At 38.3% G+C, this 18,186-nt stretch overlaps 1 protein-coding gene across 28 annotated transcripts in view; it reads left to right on the top strand.

The window, feature by feature from the left end:
- Positions 1 to 18,186, top strand: part of CELF2 (CUGBP Elav-like family member 2) — a 654,777-nt gene that overhangs the window by 532,350 nt on the left and 104,241 nt on the right. For 16 of the 28 annotated variants that reach the window (XM_073589020.1, XM_073589019.1, XM_073589014.1 and 13 more), the window contains 2 exons: positions 3,913 to 3,924; positions 4,098 to 4,177. In XM_073589020.1, coding sequence (XP_073445121.1) covers positions 3,913 to 3,924; positions 4,098 to 4,177 — 92 coding nt within the window. The remainder of the gene's footprint in view (positions 1 to 3,912; positions 3,925 to 4,097; positions 4,178 to 18,186) is intronic. The other 12 variants (XM_073589015.1, XM_073589012.1, XM_073589008.1 and 9 more) reach the window with 1 other exon arrangement.

Below are 18,186 nucleotides of genomic sequence, written 5' to 3'. Positions count from 1 at the left end.
CAGCATTGAAGTAAGATTTCTGGTATAGAGAAAGCCACAGCTCTTGATGAATTAGACGAGCTTACACGCGTGGCATGACGTTCCTGCCCCAACTTTGCCCATTTTGTTAAAGCTCAGAGATACTGGTGTGAAAATTTGAAAATAAATGTTGCGACCTTTCAAAGCTTTTAGCCAGAATTTTGGCGTGTAAGCTTTGATGAAATGGGTTCCATGTGTCATTTCCCTCATAAGACCATAGAAGCAGAATAAAGATTCAATGGATCCATCACACCATGTGTTCCAGCTCTAATCAAAGCACCCCATTGACCTGTCATGTGGTCAATTGGGCTCTGCCAAGATGTCCATCATAAAGCAGTGTTCCATGCTACAATACATTTTACCGTGAGATGTAATGATATCTGTGATGGAGATTCACAACAGTGCCTCCAACACAAATGTGAACACAGCCTTAATTTATTTGTTTATGTCACTTTTTACACAAAATGTATTATTTGGTATCATCAGCTGTATACAGAGGATGTGGAAAAGCTAAATTAACCATGCATTTTATATATTACTTTATTCTTTTAGCCAGCTAATTGATTTGGCCCTTCTTATGAATGCGTTAGTCGTTGGAACATCAAGGAAATAAATAAATAATTGTTTCATTGTCTTTACTGGCCACTGGGGCAGCTGATAATCGTGTAATGCCAAGAACAGGATTTTGTGCATTAGCTTCGAAATGACAATATGCTGGAACCACTCAGTGTTTAGATTTGCTTCATTTGGAAATCTTTTAAGTAGTAATAATAATGTTTTGAGGAAATTGAGTGGAACACTAAATTATTCTCTGAAACCCAAGTTCAAACTGTGCAAGGCTAAAGAAGCTGAAAATCAATGCACTTTTAAAATCATTAGAGAGCAAGAGTCAAACATGTCTGTGTTGCTCTGGTGAAGCTTTTAGTGAGCCATAGTATTATTACAAAATCAGCCAGAATCTACATTAATTTCACAGTCTTTTTCTTCAAGATACCCAAGGGTGCTCGATGAATAAAATGGAAATTTCAAAAGGCAGTGTTTTTATTAGTTAAGGGGGCAATGAGCCTTGAAAGTGCTGCATTTGACCCACACGGGAGCCAGTTCTGGCATGAGTAGCAATAAGGTATTATGTATTCTAGGTGTCACAACCCTTCATTTGAAGGTGTACATACAAATAAGAACAGAAGTCAGTGAACGCTGCCATAAAATGTATAAACAAATATGAAGTTCATTATCTGTGCTACTTATTCCTCATCTTTCATTAACTTAAAATCTCACTGCGGGTATCTATTGGAAAGGTTGCTGAAAAGCACAAGAGATTTGCATTATTTAAGATGACCACCCAGTTGCTTTTTAACATAAAATAATGTTAATATAGCCACCATGCTGGGTAACTGGCTTGGCGTCACGTTCTGAATATTAAACCTTTATAAATATTACATTACGCCAAGTTAATGATGATGAACAAACAGAATGTTTCTACTTTGGATTATTCTGCATTTTTTTAAATTCATTTTCACGTTTTCCATCCCTATGATGCAATATATAGTAAAAAGCCCAAAACAATCCAAAAATGTGCTAATAAATGCTAAAAATAGTTTTTATTCATCATCCATCATAACAAACATATACTGTAGATATATTGTTGGTGAGCCAAAATGGAAAAAACCAAAGTAAAGGGGGTGCCAGTAACTACAATCACTTTAGTCAACAATGTACGCAAGACGTTTATGTGCGTGGTTTATGTATATTATACAAATGGTAAATAGGAAATGTTAGTTCAGGCATATAAAGTGATAACATAATACAGGTTGGAGCGCCAGACAAAGTAATTCCCTAGAGATTGTCACATAAGGTGTAAACAGTGCATACAATGGTGTAGATATAATTAGGTTCACCTACCAAACACCCGACGTACGTTTCACAAACACTTGATCCTTGACAAAGAAAATGAAAATAAAATCTATGTCTGGTGAGCTGAAATAGGTCAACTTTGTAATTTTCACCAATTTCTGGCTTATTTTATAGTAATTCTGTCATTCTCCACTAAACTCCACACTTCTTTATTTTTAAAGTCACAAGAGAAGCGATAATGGGAAATAAGTAGATCAAATGTGGTTTGTGACATAATCCACATTTTTCCACTTTTTTTTGTTCCTCAACATTATTGAATTTATGATATTAAACTGTAATAAGATTTCCAACTGTTCCCTTTAGAACGACTGCTCCTTCAGGTGTGGAGAGTTTATATTCATCACCATCATCTGCCTTCTTTGCCAGCATCAGCAGATTATAGGTGGCATTTACTGTGTCAGTATTCTCTGCATTGAGAGCAGAGACAGCGGAGGACTGTATTAGGTAGTAGGGGGTATTTATTAAAGACTTGCTACAATTTTCGTCTTTGCTAAACTTTAAAGCTGTTTTTATTCTAAGCAAAAATTGTAAGTGATACATAAATGGAGAATCTTGGTTTCTAACTTGGAAATATTTTTGTTGAAAATTTCCAGAACAGATGCCTTTTTTTTACAGTTTTTCCATTAAGTGATATTTTTTAAAAACAAAGGTTGTGTATATATCTATGGTATATGTTTCACCGCAAAGAAAAATCTTGTTTACCTCATTTGATGCTGTTACTTACCAGATCCTCACCACAACTAATCTAATGAAAATATTTGCACCTAAAATGGCTCCCCAAAAAGTGCAATGTGCCTGCTAATTACAAAGCAACACATGTTCCTCTTCTTGCTCTTGAAACCACTGGGATGAGATATAGACTAAGGAAACCTTTCCAGGGTTGCACATGTCTTTTTTTTATATAGTTAAGAGTTTGGTCAAATTACATAACTTGTGTTGCAACAATCAGCCGCTATTGTATATATCATGATATTTTGGAATGCATTTCAGTAATGGTTGATTTTACAATTTACACCAAAGTTTCAATAACAATTGTGATATATTTATACTGTACAATGTACTACAATGTGTTCCTTTTTTTTATGTTTTCTCACCCTACATCTCATTGAAGAGAACCTGTCGTTCTATATTAATTCCTATGCAGCAACCATAACATTATACAGGGTAACAATTGGTTTGTAAATATGACAATCTCCTAAGGAAAAAGTAAAGCAGTACACGCTATACGTGAAAAGTCATGTGGGCAGTCCCGTCTCAGGACATGCGTTCTGCAAGTGCATGAGGTCTGCAAGTGCTCCAGATTGTGCTAAAACTGGTTTTCAAAATAGAACTGCTTGGCTACTCCAGGGACAGGGACCGCCCACATGACTACTAACAGACAGTTCGTTCTACCTTATAAATGTATTTTTTCCTTCATGCTGCAAGTGCCATTTTAGGCAGTCACATCTTCACAAACCAACCTTTGGGGATCCTGAATAACAATATGACCGTGGTTTTAGGGCCTTGAGATAGGACATGTTTTCTATATGTTGCAGTGGTGGCTACTGGTTCTCAATCTACACTTCAGAATTGTAATTCTCTCAAAAGGATGAGAATTACAGAATGCAGGATTGACAATTTTAGCTCTTTGTATCAACTTTACATTAGTTTGTCTATCAGTATGAATAGAAAGAACAATATATTGGATATTATAAAGTACAGAAATCACATTCCCACTGACCTAACCGATGCTACCATCAATATTAATATATATCCATAGTGTATATTTCCAGTATTATGTGAGTCCCATAGTACAACTTGATCCCGTTATAAATGGTGATATATTTTGCCGCTTTCAATCATGTGAAAATGAAATGATCAGTGATTGAGTACTTGTAGCTCTATCTCTCTAAATGTGTGTGTCCACCTGTGGCTGAAAAGAACACTTCCCCATTTTGTTTTTGTTTTGTTTTTTTTTCCTTTCTTCTATGGTCGGATTAGCAAGTCAGCACTGTAAGTACCAAACCACTAAAAAAAAATTCCAGGAGTTGTTACTTTTATGTACTACTGAGAACAGTGTCGTCTTGTGGCCGTTCTCGTAGATTGTGTTGGTTTAACAAGCGTCCAACCCTTTTGTCTTGTTGTTTTTTTTGTCTTTCCTGCCCCCTGTCCCCTTGTCCCCACAGGCTGTGCGTTTGTTACATTTTCTACAAGGGCAATGGCACAGAATGCAATCAAAGCCATGCACCAGTCTCAGACCATGGAGGTACTGTATCATCTGCCCTTTCTTTGTTTTCTTTGTGCAAATAATTGGGTAAAAACGAAAGTCATTCTCTCCTGTTCAGACTGTTAACATGACAATCACAGATGTAAAGACCCCAGACTTCTCTCTGACACTCATTACACCATTCATTGAAGCTTTTTCATTGCAACCGATCGGGCTGCCAGGTCACATAGAACTGCATACTCTACATTAATTCAGGTACAACACATCCCATCTGCACATTCATTTCAAATACAAAGTGGTTGGATTTTATTGGCACATTAATCCCTCACGAAACAGAATTCTACTTGTCTAAAGCAGATGAACCAGTTTTTATACTCAGTTTTCATGCCCCATTTACGTAGGTAATGGCAGTGTAAGTTAGCACCTCCAGTACTGTCTAGGTAGGGAACTGGGATCTAAGAAACAGAACATACGCAATACTCAAATATATCTAAGGCTAAGTGTACACTGCATTTGTGCACTGAACCTACAATATACATTGGGAGCTTTTCCCATCATATACTGTAACATTCCCATGGGCCCTAGTTCACCAGACAAAGGCTAAACCTTTGTTCTTTCAGCTCCATCTGGCAGGTATAGTCTCCATATTGTCTGTTTTACTCCATAGGAAAGTACATAAGACTATTCTTTCCTATACAGAGGGACAGTGTAGTATATATTTTCTTATAATGGGCTCCTATAATGGACAGATGCCTCAGCCTCCATCCTGACTGTGACTACTCTTGGGTACATAGTTCCTGAGTCTATGCGCCCAACAGTGGGCACAAAAGCAGTGTGTACCGAGCTCCACTCTTACTGCAATCAGATTTTTCAGGAAATAATGGACAGATTGCTTTATTTTAATGTTGGGTCCTTAGTTTTTCCCAGTGAAAAACAATACTAGAGACATTTGCTAATACTTAACTTATTGGGGGAAAAAATCTGCCAAGTTAAATGTAAGTAACTTTTCACTTAAAGAGGTTTTCCAGCTTAGCACCATTTTCTACCTATTCAGAGAAAATTGATCCTACAACCGTAAGACTAGGGTCATACAAACGTAAACTCTCTCATCTGACAGAGTCGGGTCGATAATGAAAATGACGCCAATCAAAGTTTGATCGGAGTGTCATCATAGTGTGATCTGATTCTCTTGGATGAGAGAATCAGAGAACACAGCTAGAAGACGATGGAGACCAAGATTTCTCCATCTTCTCTATTGCGTCAGTGCACTGAAATCGGACTGTACTCAGATGTCATCCCAGTGCAGTCTGATGGTTTCCACGGGCTCATTGATTTGCATGGATGAGTGTGATTAGATAATCAAATCAAACATGGACAAGCTGCAATTGGATATTTATGCGGCCCCATAGACTAACATTAGTCCAACTACGATCCATTGATTTGACGGCTCCCACTTAGACGTAAAATACCTAAGAAAGCTATAGTAGAAGGATGATTTAAATGACCTTCTAAAGTGCTTATTGATGAATAGAAGGGCGAGGCAATGTACCTTGTGCCAGGGAGAAGGAGTCTAATGGCAGCTTTCTAATTGTCATTTTTGGAGGCCTTTGGTATGCAGAACTGATTAATCAGGTATGACTTTATTATGGCATTTATAAGATGCTCAGGAGATATGGTAGTTATTTTCATTTAAAATCACAGGACTTGAATCTTCTTTCACAGTAATATAGTCTCAGAGCACAAAGTGGCATACTAATGTAAAGGCCACGCTTTCTATAAAGGCCATCACTGGCAGGACCTGCATTACCCACTTAAAACGAGCTGTGTCAGCTGACATAAAGCCATTCAGAAAGCCAGGTAATGCATGACATACTGCACAGTGTCATATATTACCCTTAATCTCCATGGCCAGACCACCAGTAGCATAGCGATCTCTTTTATTTCTCATAAATGTGTCTTGAAAAGACAATATGGCTGATTAATATCACTGCTCTATGTCAAATAACCCTGCAATTACCAGTCTTAAGGTCTCCATGGTTCAACAGACCTAAATCAACAGCCAGCAGGCAGCTTCTCCGGAGAGCTTCCGATTTTAAATCACCAGTGACACCTAGTCTTTCACTTGTGGTCACAGGACATGTCAGCCTCTATATTTTAGGCTCCCGCTTTTATTTCCAGCCAGAATAGCTGTTGTCTTAACATTAACACTATACACATTTAAGTGCTGAATAAAAGAACCCGTGTGAATAGCAATGAAAAGAAATGAGCCTCCGAAATAAAGATAAAACGAGAGGTAGAAGTCACCAGGCAATAATATACTAGAGCAGAAGTTGAGCTCTACACAATTTATTTGCCTTAAAAGTAAAATAAAACTACAAGGCCCCAGGATAAATCCGATTCATGTTTTTCATTTATCTAAATGTCTTTTATTTCTGGAGCATGTCATATCAGCCCCGAGAAATCTGAAATATTGCGTTCATTGAAATCCCAATGAAGAAATGCCTACAAATGCAGTGCCGCATTGCTACAACGCCACCTGTGCTTGTGGTGCAATTATCCCAAACATTAAAAAGAAAGGTTCGTTGTGAAACAGAGCACTGACTTCTAAAATTACAGCTTGGCCCACTGCGGCCGTGCAATTATATCTTTGAAATCCTACACAGAAAATTGGTTCCCACTTTATCAAAGTGATATTTAAGTTGTCTAAGCTAAGGCATCTTTTTAACTACTTCAGCAGAGGAAGAATCTTCGATGTAAAAGCTAAAAATACGGCAACTCAAAGCCTGTGAACCACAAGACGGATTGCGCTGATCATTTTCTGACATCATAGTGCCACCTTGTACACAGTAAAGATTCTCTTATAGATGCATTTTCGATAAATCCAACTTGTACATTGTGGAAGAACAAAAAACACGGAGGCAGAAAATAAAACCTTATTGCGGTGATGTGTCTATGAAACCTACCCAGGCCATCTAGTAACACAACCACCTGTGATCAATCACACTTTCTAGGAATTCATTTATGCTCTGACAGATCCATGGCAGCGCTCAAATTCCGAGAAGTCCGCTGCTTTCAATGATCCCAAAAGAAAATTGTAAAATAAAAAATCTGCCTTATAACAAAACTAAGCTGCTGGTTACTATGTAAAACTATGAAATAATATGGAAAATATATAAGTGATTCAAAATGAAAAATTGGCAGTGAAATCCCTGCATTTTTCTCCAAACACATTCAACAACACATTTCTTCACACATCCCATATGTCTAAAGCTGCTTGTCACGGTCCAAGTACAGAGTGTGATTGACCGCAGATCTGCTGACCAGAACTTAACAGCCTCATAGGCATATATGAGCCTGCAATATCCGGATCAGTAGATTCGCTGTCGCTCTGTAAATCATGGTCAATAGTCTGACCGTCACAAACGAATGTGTGAGTGCTACCCAAAAGTGTCTTTACACTTGCAGATTTCTATCCATACTGAGTGCCGATTGAGACTGTTTAGAGACCAAACAATTGCCCAAGGGAATCTGTCATCAGGTTCTGGCTACCCTATCAGAAAGCAGCATAGTGTTCGGGTAGCTACTAGTGATGAGCGAAAGTGCTCAGAAAAGGAGATATCCGAGCATGCTCGAGTGCTAACCAAGTGTCTTCGGCGTGCTCGAAAAATATGTTTGAGTCCCCGCTGCTGCATGTCTCACAGCTGTTGAACAGCTGCAAGACATGCAGCCGCACTGACTCGAACATGTTAGTCAAGCACGCCGAAGACAGTCGGTTATCCCTCGAGCATGCTTGGATAACACCGTATCCGAGCATATTCGCTCATCACTATTTGTGACCCTAATTCCAGTGATGTATCACTTACTGGGCTGCTTGCTGCCATTTTTATAAAATCATTGTTTTCTCTGCTGTAGGTCTAGCAGTTCTCTGAATGCTGAGCTCAGTATAACCCCACCCACACCACTGATTTACAGGAGTTATGCAAAGCTCATGAATATGCTTGACTACCTGGCATCAGATTTACTAGTCCTATGAGGATAATCTCCTGCTGATAAAACTGTGATTTTATCAAAACTGCTTCCCAGTGACACATGACAGAAATCAAGGTTTCTGTCTTTACATGATGCTGCTGTCAGTTTAGGTGACTAAAACCTGGTGATAGATTCCCTTCAACAAAGTCATTCCGTCTCCATACCATATGCATCTGGTACACAAGGAGACGTGTTCCTTCCAACACTAATATAAGGGCCCACATAAACAATCCCATTAGCTGTCAAGCAATCGTTTTGCTTGTTCGTCATCTGATTAGTGCTATATATGCACTAGCATGGAAACTCCTGTTCTATTTCAGATGCGCCAGAGTTATATTCACTGTTCACATGCAAAGCTCCTTTTTCTTATTACTGTCTCCAATGTATTGGGGTTACTAGAAGCCAAGCAGACAACACAGAGAGCATTGTACTCTCAATTATCCCCCCATACACTAAAAAAAATCAAGATGCTCCAAGCTGAAAATTAATAAATAGATACATTAATTAATTATAATTTTATCATTCTAATGAAATACTGTAGTCTAATTACACCCCTCATAATTACTACACTTCCATTCACCACCCTCTAGTGGTAAAAGGGAAATGAGTCATATTGGGGTCAACACAGAGTAACACTAATACGATTAGAATAACTCCTACATACACCTCAAAAACAAGTTATTTAGTCTGTGATTTGTCATGTTTTTTCAGAATTTTGCACAAACAACAGTAATATTACAGCTTATGTTACTGGTTGATTTCAGCATGCATGTATACTGTGTTCTGTATATTGTAATTTGTGTACAATAATTTTCTTGGTTATGACATTGTGATGTTGTGTGCAGTGTTTTGAAATCAAAACCTGTCAAAATACTTGCATTTCTTATCTTGCTTTCTTCTTTCTTTTATGTATGTTTGTTTGCAATGCTAGTCTCTCCCATAGCATGTTGGGTACTAGATCATCATTATGGCATCATGTTGTGACCCATTAATCTGTGGCTTTGTTAAATGAGAGATGAAAAGCATAGTGCATGAAAAATGTCATAATTTAATTGTTTTCCGTTTTTCAGATGTAATGAGATTGGCATCGTAAATTTATCTTCTTTTTGCGAGCAGCATTTTTGAACTTTGGTTGAAAATCTTCAGCTTGTGCTCACAATTTTTTCTTCCAGCATCCTGCCTTCACGGCTGTAGAATACACAGTGACCTTAGCAAGAAATATTCCATTTGTGTGTTTGAGTAACAAGGAGAGCATCGTATACAGCAAAGTTTTAACCAAAAATTTAACGATATGTTCCCTTGTCATTTGCATTATTACACTCTGGAGCCTGAGCTAAAAAGGATAGCCGTGTCCCATTGTGATTTCAGCAGTGGCAGGCAGTGCACCATTGAAAACAAAGAGCACAATGCATTCCAATTAAGTGCTCAGATTATTCAGCAGGGACACAAAGAAACATAAATATAGCTGATTATTCCAGAAAAGAGATGATTATGGGGCAATTCTTGCAAGCAAACTGCTCTGTAGCCCTACAATGGTGATCCTTATCCATAGTAAGAATATGAAAACAAAGTCTAAGTAAAAAGCAACAGGCTCTGTCTACAGTCTACACCAGTGTTTCTAAACCCCTGTCCTCAAGATCCACTAACAGGTCATGTTTTCAGGATTTCCTTAGTATTGCAGGTGATAATTTCATCATCTGCTCAAGCTTTATTTCTGTCACTGATGCAATACTAAGGAAATCCTGAAAATGTGACCTGTTGGTGGGTCGTGAGGACTGGAGTTGAGAAATATTGGTCTACATGAACTTTCTGGACATTTAAAGAAGTAGTCTCAAAGTTTTTTTTTCCGTAATTCCTCGTATGTATTTTATAATTGTGTCTAAGCGTATTAAAATACTTACCAATTGCTGTCTTTTCTGGTTTCCAGTGTTACTCAGGTCCTCTTCTGGATGGCGTGATGTAAAATCTGACTAGCCGCATCACACAAGTTTTTATATATGGATCAAAAGTCACTTTCTCAGTATATGGGAAGAGTCAGACAGCATATAACACGGATGAGGTTCATCACAAGGCAGTGGTCGGACTGGCTGTCAGTAAACCCAGGAGAGCTGATGGCCAGTCTGAACATTGCGTTGCGATTTTCGCATGAGTTATACGGCCGTCTAACTCTTCCATAAGTCCATGGGTTCATGTTCTGAATGTCAGACTTATACTGGTAAAGGAACTAATGCTCCACACTGTAGATGCTGTTCGAGTCAGCAAAGCTGCTTGGGGTCAAGTGGTCCAGATGAGAACCAGAGCAGTGATGGAAAATGGAGAAGATCGTGAATGGTAAGTATTTTAATATACTTAGACACCATAGCATACACTATTGGCAGTGGTATATCAGCTGTTACACTATGAGGATCTTTGAGAATTCTGATCCTGGCAGTTACAGATAGAGCCCAGCTGTGTATATTAGTCGAGTTCCTGCAGCTTATCCCACACATACTGTACATATACCATAAAGCGACATGTTCTCATGACGGATATGTATGTCATATTGCATTTAGGTACTGTCACTTTCCATAAATATGACATGTTTTGTTCGTCTGCATCCAGTGTTCTTTTTCTTTTATTCATGAATATCTCCATCCCTGAGATATGGCCCTCTCTTCTTTTTATATAATTTTAGTCATTTTAGCCAACTGGGCATGGTCCTCAACTCTTCTATATTGAAGTTTTTCAGGATCATGCTCAGCTGGCTTAAAAGGCAACATTTATACACAGAGAATCGGGAACTACAGTTAGGTCCATATATATTTGGACAGAGGCAATATTTTTCTAATTTTGGTTCTAGATATTACCACAATGAATTTTAAACAAAACAATTCAGATGCAGTTGAAGTTAAGACTTTCAGCTTTCATTTGAGGGTATCCACATTAAAATTGGATGAAGGGTTTGTTTATGAGTTTCAGCTCCCTAACATGTGCCACCCTGTTTTTAAAGGGACCAAAAGTAATTGGACAGATTAAATAATTGTAAATAAAATGTTCATTTCTAGTACTTGGTTGAAAACCCTTTGTTGGCAATGACTGCCTGAAGTCTTTAACTCATGGACATCACCAAACGCTGTGTTTCCTCCTTTTTGAAGCTCTGCCAGGCCTTCACTGTGGTGGTTTTCAGTTGCTGTTTGTTTGTGGGCCTATCTGTCTAAAGTTTAGTCTTTAACAAGTGAAATGCATGCTCAATTGGGCTGAGATCAGGTGACTGACTTGGCCATGCAAGAATATGCCACTTCTTTGCTTTAATAAACTCCTGGGTTGCTTTGGCTTTATGTTTTGGGTCATTGTCCATCTGTAGTATGAAACGATGACCAATCAGTTTGGCTGCATTTGTCTGAATCTGAGCACACAGTATGGCTCTGAATACCTCAGAATTCATTTTGCTGCTTCTGTCCTGTGTCACATCATCAATAAACACTAGTGACCCAGTGCCATTGGCAGCCATGCATGCCAAAGCCATCACACTGCCTCCGCCGTGTTTTACAGATAATGTGGTATGCTTTGGATCATGAGCTGTACCACGCCTTTGCCATACTCTTCTCTTTCCATCATTCTGGTAGAGGTTGATCTTGGTTTCATCTGTCCAAAGAATGTTCTTCCAGAACTGTGCTGGCTTTTTTAGATTTTTTTAGCAAAGTCCAGTCTAGCCTTTTTATTCTTGATGCTTATGAGTGGCTTGCACCGTGCAGTGAACCCTCTGTATTTACTTTCATGCAGTCTTCTCTTTATGGTAGATTTGGATATTGATACGCCTACCTCCTGGAGAGTGTTGTTCACTTGGTTGGCTGTTGTGAAGGGGTTTCTCTTCGCCATGGAGATTATTCTGCAATCATCCACCACTGTTGTCTTCCGTGGGCGCCCAGGTCTTTTTGCAATGATGAGTTCACCAGGGCTTTCTTTCTTTCTCAGGATGTACCAAACTGTAGATTTTGCCACTCCTAATGTTGTAGCAATTTCTCAGATGGGTTTTTTCTGTTTTTGCAGCTTAAGGATGGCTTGATTCACCTGCATGGTTAGCTCCTTTGACCGCATGTTTCCTTCACAGCAAAACCTTCCAAATGCAAGCACCACATCTCAAATCAACTCCAGGCCTTTTATCTGCTTAATTGAGAATGACATAATGAAGGGATTTCCCACACCTGTCCATGAAATAGCCTTGGAGTCAATTGTCCAATTACTTTTGGTCCCTTTAAAAACAGGGTGGCACATGTTAAGGAACTGAAACTCCTAAACCCTTCATCCAATTTTAAAGTGGATACCCTCAAATGAAAGCTGAAAGTCTGAACTTCAACTGCATCTGAATTGTTTTGTTTAAAATTCATTGTGGTAATGCCTAGAACCAAAATTAGAAAAATGTTGTCTCTGTCCAAATATATATGGACCTAACTGTATTTCTAAGGAACAGAGAGGCACCGGAAAAAAAGAATAAAAAGATGCGAGATTCAGAAGAACAGTCGCATTTACACCGGGTAAAGAATATACATATTAATATCAAGTGCCAGGCTCTCTAAAAGTTACAAACTGACCCACTAGTGCAATCCAGTGGTGTATAGTAAAGTATATTTAGATCAATTTCATACCCATTATGAAGCTTAAATCTCTTATAATTTATTCACAATAAATTAGATCTCCAGTAACATATAATAGATTGCAGTAATATATATACAATGCACAATTATCCATCATCACGAAATATACAAATTTAGAGAACATAACTTTTTATCCATTTTAAGTCACAGATGTAGGGACACGTCCTATGCAATTGACATACTCCCAAGGTTTATACTGATGCCATTCTTCAATGCTAATCACTTGAAGACATTTCCAGTGCCTTCACTTCACCGTCTTTCTCTTCAGAGAATGTATATTGTGTGGTTGGATGCACGCTCTCTTAGCCCTTATGCTTAGCTAGAAGAATCGTGATTTCAGCCTGTATTTCCAGTTTAGAAAACACCGAGCTTGTCTTCCAGGCATAAAACTGTCTCTAAGCAACAGACATAAAAAGAGAAAAGTACACTAATAAAATAAAAAGGGAACTATCCAGACCTTGTATTACTTAAGACTATTATGTAATTACAAAAAAAAACAAGAAACTATATTCAACTTTTCCATTTACTCTTTTTATTGTGTTTTTTTAGACATCTATACATGTAAAATTGCTAATACTTTTTACATAAAATGACACTTTACCATTTAAATGTAAAGTTAATTTTCACATATAATGCACATATCATATAATATACTTTATGAATCACACAGTCTGAGATATCTAGCTTGGTCAAGAGAGCAAATCAACATTCAACACTCAAGGAAAACATTAGGTTAGACTATAAATCAAAATTGCTTGGTAGAAATAAAAAAATGATAAACTCTTATAATTTCCTCTCCTTGGCAAACCTGTCCTGCCGATACTCCTCTTCCATGTTTTCCAGTCTGGTCTTTCTTCCCCCATTGCCTAACAGTAGGCTCTGCTGCTGATTATCCTCCACTTAGTCAGTTGGGGCAACATGTGTCGTATTCCAAGTGGTCTCTTGGGATACAATACATGTTATTGATATGCGTCACACTCCTCATGACTGCATGAGTCTTACTCAGTTGCAAAACCAGAGGAAGAAGGGAACCAATCGATGATTACAAAAAATTCAATATTTTTATTTTTTAATTTTTAAATATCATATGAAAAGTGCAAACAATCATATTAAAGTGCCAATGTCAAGCAGATGAACACACACCCGACAGGTCCCTCATCCACCCAAGATGGAAGAATAATCCTCCTATACATGTTCAAGACGTAATACATAAAAGGTGAAAGCCCAGAAATATAATGCCACTCCACAACAGGTTAATAGCCATGTGGCTCAGTCGCTCCAAGTACAATCCCTGAGCAGAGCTCAAGACAGTGAAGGGAAACCTAAGCGTCCATGGGGTGCAGAAAATCCAAGCATAGAAAAAAGCGATTACCAATAAAAAAAAAAGGTACTGGTTAATCCAAATTTTACCAGAGGATGGGAGGGGAGGAGGGAACCGTCTGGCAGTGACCCCCGACGCACGTTTTGCGGCACAAAACGGCCGCTTTATCAGGAGATGGTAACTAAAATCACAGGACCTTTAAGTACCCTATGACCGCGGTCATGTGACCGGGAACAGCCGTTTTGTGCCGCGAAACGCGCGTCGGGGGTCACTGCCAGACAGTTCCCTCCTCCCCTCCCATCCTCTGGTAAGATTTGGATTAACTATTACCTTTGTTTTTTATTGGTGATCGCTTTTTTCTGTGCTTAGATTTTCTGCACCCCATGGACACTTAGGTTTCCCTTCACTGTCTTGAGCTCTGCTCAGGGATTGTACTTGGAGCGACTGAGCCACATGGCTATTAACCTGTTGTGGGGTGGCATTATATTTCTGGGCTTTCACCTTTTGTGTATTAGGTCTTGAACATGTATAGGAGGATTATTCTTCCATCTTGGGTGGAATATTAAAGTGGGACCTGTCGGGTGTGTGTTCATCTGCTTGACATTGGCACTTTAATATGATTGTTTGCACTTTTCATATAATATTTAAAAATTTAAAAATAAAAATATTGAATTTTTTGTAATCATTGTTTGGCTCCTTTCTTCCTCTGGTTTTGCAACTGATTATTGGAGCTGATGTGGCTTATGCCGTGGGTGAACAAATTGTTTTGATATCACCCACTGGCAATTTAACAAACTACATGGGACTCATGTTAATAATGAGTCTTACTCAGTAGCGGCAAACTCATAAGACCAGACCACAGAAGAAGGGAGAGTAGACTATCGGATGAAAGAAGACAAACAACTTCAGCAGGACAGATGAGGGGAGGGACAAAGAAAGATGCGTATAAGAATTTATAGGAGGATTTACATCTTCCCAACTCTTAGAAATCCAGCAAATTACATCCATTTAGCTATCAAGTTGCTAGATTTGCACAAATCGAACCCCAAATATTTGTATTCAAGGAAATCCAAATTTTGGAGGACATTTATATCTGATTCAGTTTGCTAAGAATTAGTTTGATCATCTCTAATGATAATTTTTAGATTGGTGGGGCCTGACCACTGAGACAAACATGGTGACGGTAGGGTGCATGCTCGACTGCCACTCATTTGATTGTCCTTGGAACTGCTGGACATAGCTAAGCGCTGTATTTTGCTATCTCCAACCGTACAAAAGAGAATAAATGGATTAATGATGTTGGGCGTCTCAGCGATCGGGCCATTGCTAATTTCTAAGTCATTATCCATGTACAACTCGCGATAGCCACTTATATTTGGAATACCATGTGATATGGCCAATAACAAAGAAAGTGCTTTTAGTGACAGTCATTTGCAGATCATGCCCCTCAGGTGCCATGCTACTAAATAATGTGAACACACTCAAAGAAAAATCAATTGTTAAGATAGTGTCCCTAATATATGTCAATGTGATCATTATTGTTACACTCAAATAATTTGATTGTTAGTCTAAAATAGGACCAGGTTATAGGAACATCACCAGAATATATCACACAGTTGGCCATTGGGAAAAAATTTGGATATCTCAAAGAACCTTTGTTTGAAAAATGTTTGCAACTTTGAAATTGTTTCAGAAAATCAAGTGCTAAATTGTAATTTAAGGAAGAGGCTTAGAATTGGGGTAATCCAATTTGTTAATGATACTGCCCCTTAGCGTGGGGAATCGGTTACTTAGTCTGTGTAGGAATGCAGAATGTTGCTTTATTTTCTCCAGAAGTTTCTGTCTTGTATCCATTGGAGATCAGGAAGTACACAGTCTTGCTAACAGGGAATTAATTAAATGTGTTTACTTGTGGCATTTTTGTAATGTGAGGCACTAATTAGTATTGATAATTGCAGTGACTAATACAGAACTTGTAACCTCTTGGAGCCTAGCCATTTCCCATTAAAAGTGCTTTGTGTCCAAAGCATGCCTGAGAAGTACTTAGACTGTCATTTATCCTGATGGCAGGTTTGTTTCCTGAGATAACAGTGTACAAGTCCCTATGTGATATTAACCCTGCTGGTATTTTCTGTGTTAAATGCTATTGTATACCATGGAACCTCTGCTTTTTGTATAGAGGACATAACAAATAAATAAGTGCATGAAGATAATGAATTTCATACTATAGTTAACAAAAAATAAGCCTGCAGGTAGACCTTACAAGTAATTCAGCTTGCTTAGTTCATAGTTGAAAGTTATTTCTTCTTGGTAAATCACATAATCCAACTACTTGAGAATTTAGGACAGAATAGCTATCTTTGGCTATCTTTGGCCACATTTGTATCTGCTATAAAAGCATACATGTTTTGTGAGACAAATTATTTTGGCAGGTAAAGTGATTTTTGTGAGCTATCACATTTCTTCACATACATCATGTCACATTGTAGCAGGGCCTGGACAAAGTATTTTAGTGCCCTGGGGGGGCAGATGAAGCCAATGATGCCTCCCCCACAAACTATGATGACCACTTCCACTAGAATTTTTACCTTTTTCACAGAAAAATGTTATCAAAAATATAAAAAAGTGGTGCACTTTAGGATTGTGACTTAACAGGGAGTGTAATTACAAAGATAGATACATAATCAATCATTTTTTGCAGACCATTTACACAATACAGAAGAAAAATCGCAATATTGATCCCTGAAATCCTATATTTTAAATGTGCAACCCTAGGATAGTTATGGAAACTAATAAAGTGTAACTATAATCGGGACCGTTTTGTTTCAAGTAAGGTGTTCAACAGTTAGCAAATACCCTAATGGAAAATAAACAGACCAACGTTCTAAAAAAGGTATACGTCTAATGGTTTGGGTGCCTGTCATGCGACAAACATAGCTCGCACAAAGCTGATGATGGTTCTGGTGTTGTATTGCGGTTCTGGTGACGTTCCATTGTAGTGATGTTTTTTCTGGTGCTGTATTCATGTAGTGATGATGATTCCGGTGACATACGAGTATTCATCACCGAAACCATCAACTGTACATTAAAATGAAGCCAGAGTCATCATCAATGCATAATTAGAGCACCAGAGTCATCAACAGTTCATGAATATGGCACCAGAAACATCATCAGTAAATAAATGCATCACCAGAACAACCATCAGTACTTGAATGTCACCAGAACCTCCATCAGTATATGAATACGTCACCAGAATCACCATTAATACATGAATGCATCACTAGATCCACTATCAGTACATCAATATATCAACAGACCCACCATCCATACTTGACTATGTCACCAGAACCACGATAAGTACATGTATACATGACCAGAACCAAGAGTACTTTAATACAAGAACCAAGCTTAGTACAACAATCAATTGTAATATCAAGTCTGCCCCATAGACAATTGTATTGCATGTACCTACAACTCCCAGAATGTCCTTAATAATGGTAAGGAGTTGTTATTTACAGCCATCATCAGACTATACAGGAACCATAGTACTGATGACAATTAGTCAGTATCAGAAATAAACATTTACATCCAGGTACCTAATAGATTACATCTTCTCTGGAGTCATCTCTTTCTTTTCATCTCGTTTAGATGCCATGAGGACTTTTCACATCCACAGCTGTTCTTTGCAGATCTCCCTTTTCTTAGGTGTTTGGCAGCACATCCCAACACAGTGCCCTTAAAAATAGTGTTACTAAAATGCACTCTGCATAAAAATATCTGCCCATATTATGAGCCTAAATAAGCCTCCTATGGTATATTGCCTCCACACTGTCTACCATTATCAGCTATAACTGCCACATCATCTGCCCTCATGAACCAGGGCCTATATCGTGGCTGTCCCCTCTCTAATTTTCCATTACACTTTCTATATCTCCACATTGTCCCCCAACCATGCTAACCCCTCTCCATGTTATGCTTCAATTTCACGCTGTCCTTAGTTCATATCCATTCTGTGCCCCTTTTCACTCTATGCCCTCATACTACCCAGCACGCTGCCCTCTTCA

Source organism: Dendrobates tinctorius, unplaced genomic scaffold, assembly GCF_039654945.1.
Source record: "Dendrobates tinctorius isolate UK_male_01 unplaced genomic scaffold, ASM3965494v1 ptg000105l, whole genome shotgun sequence".
NCBI classification, from domain to species: Eukaryota; Metazoa; Chordata; class Amphibia; order Anura; family Dendrobatidae; genus Dendrobates; species Dendrobates tinctorius.
The sequence above is the reverse complement of the archived record's forward strand: the minus strand, read 5'-3'. Positions and strand labels throughout refer to the sequence as shown.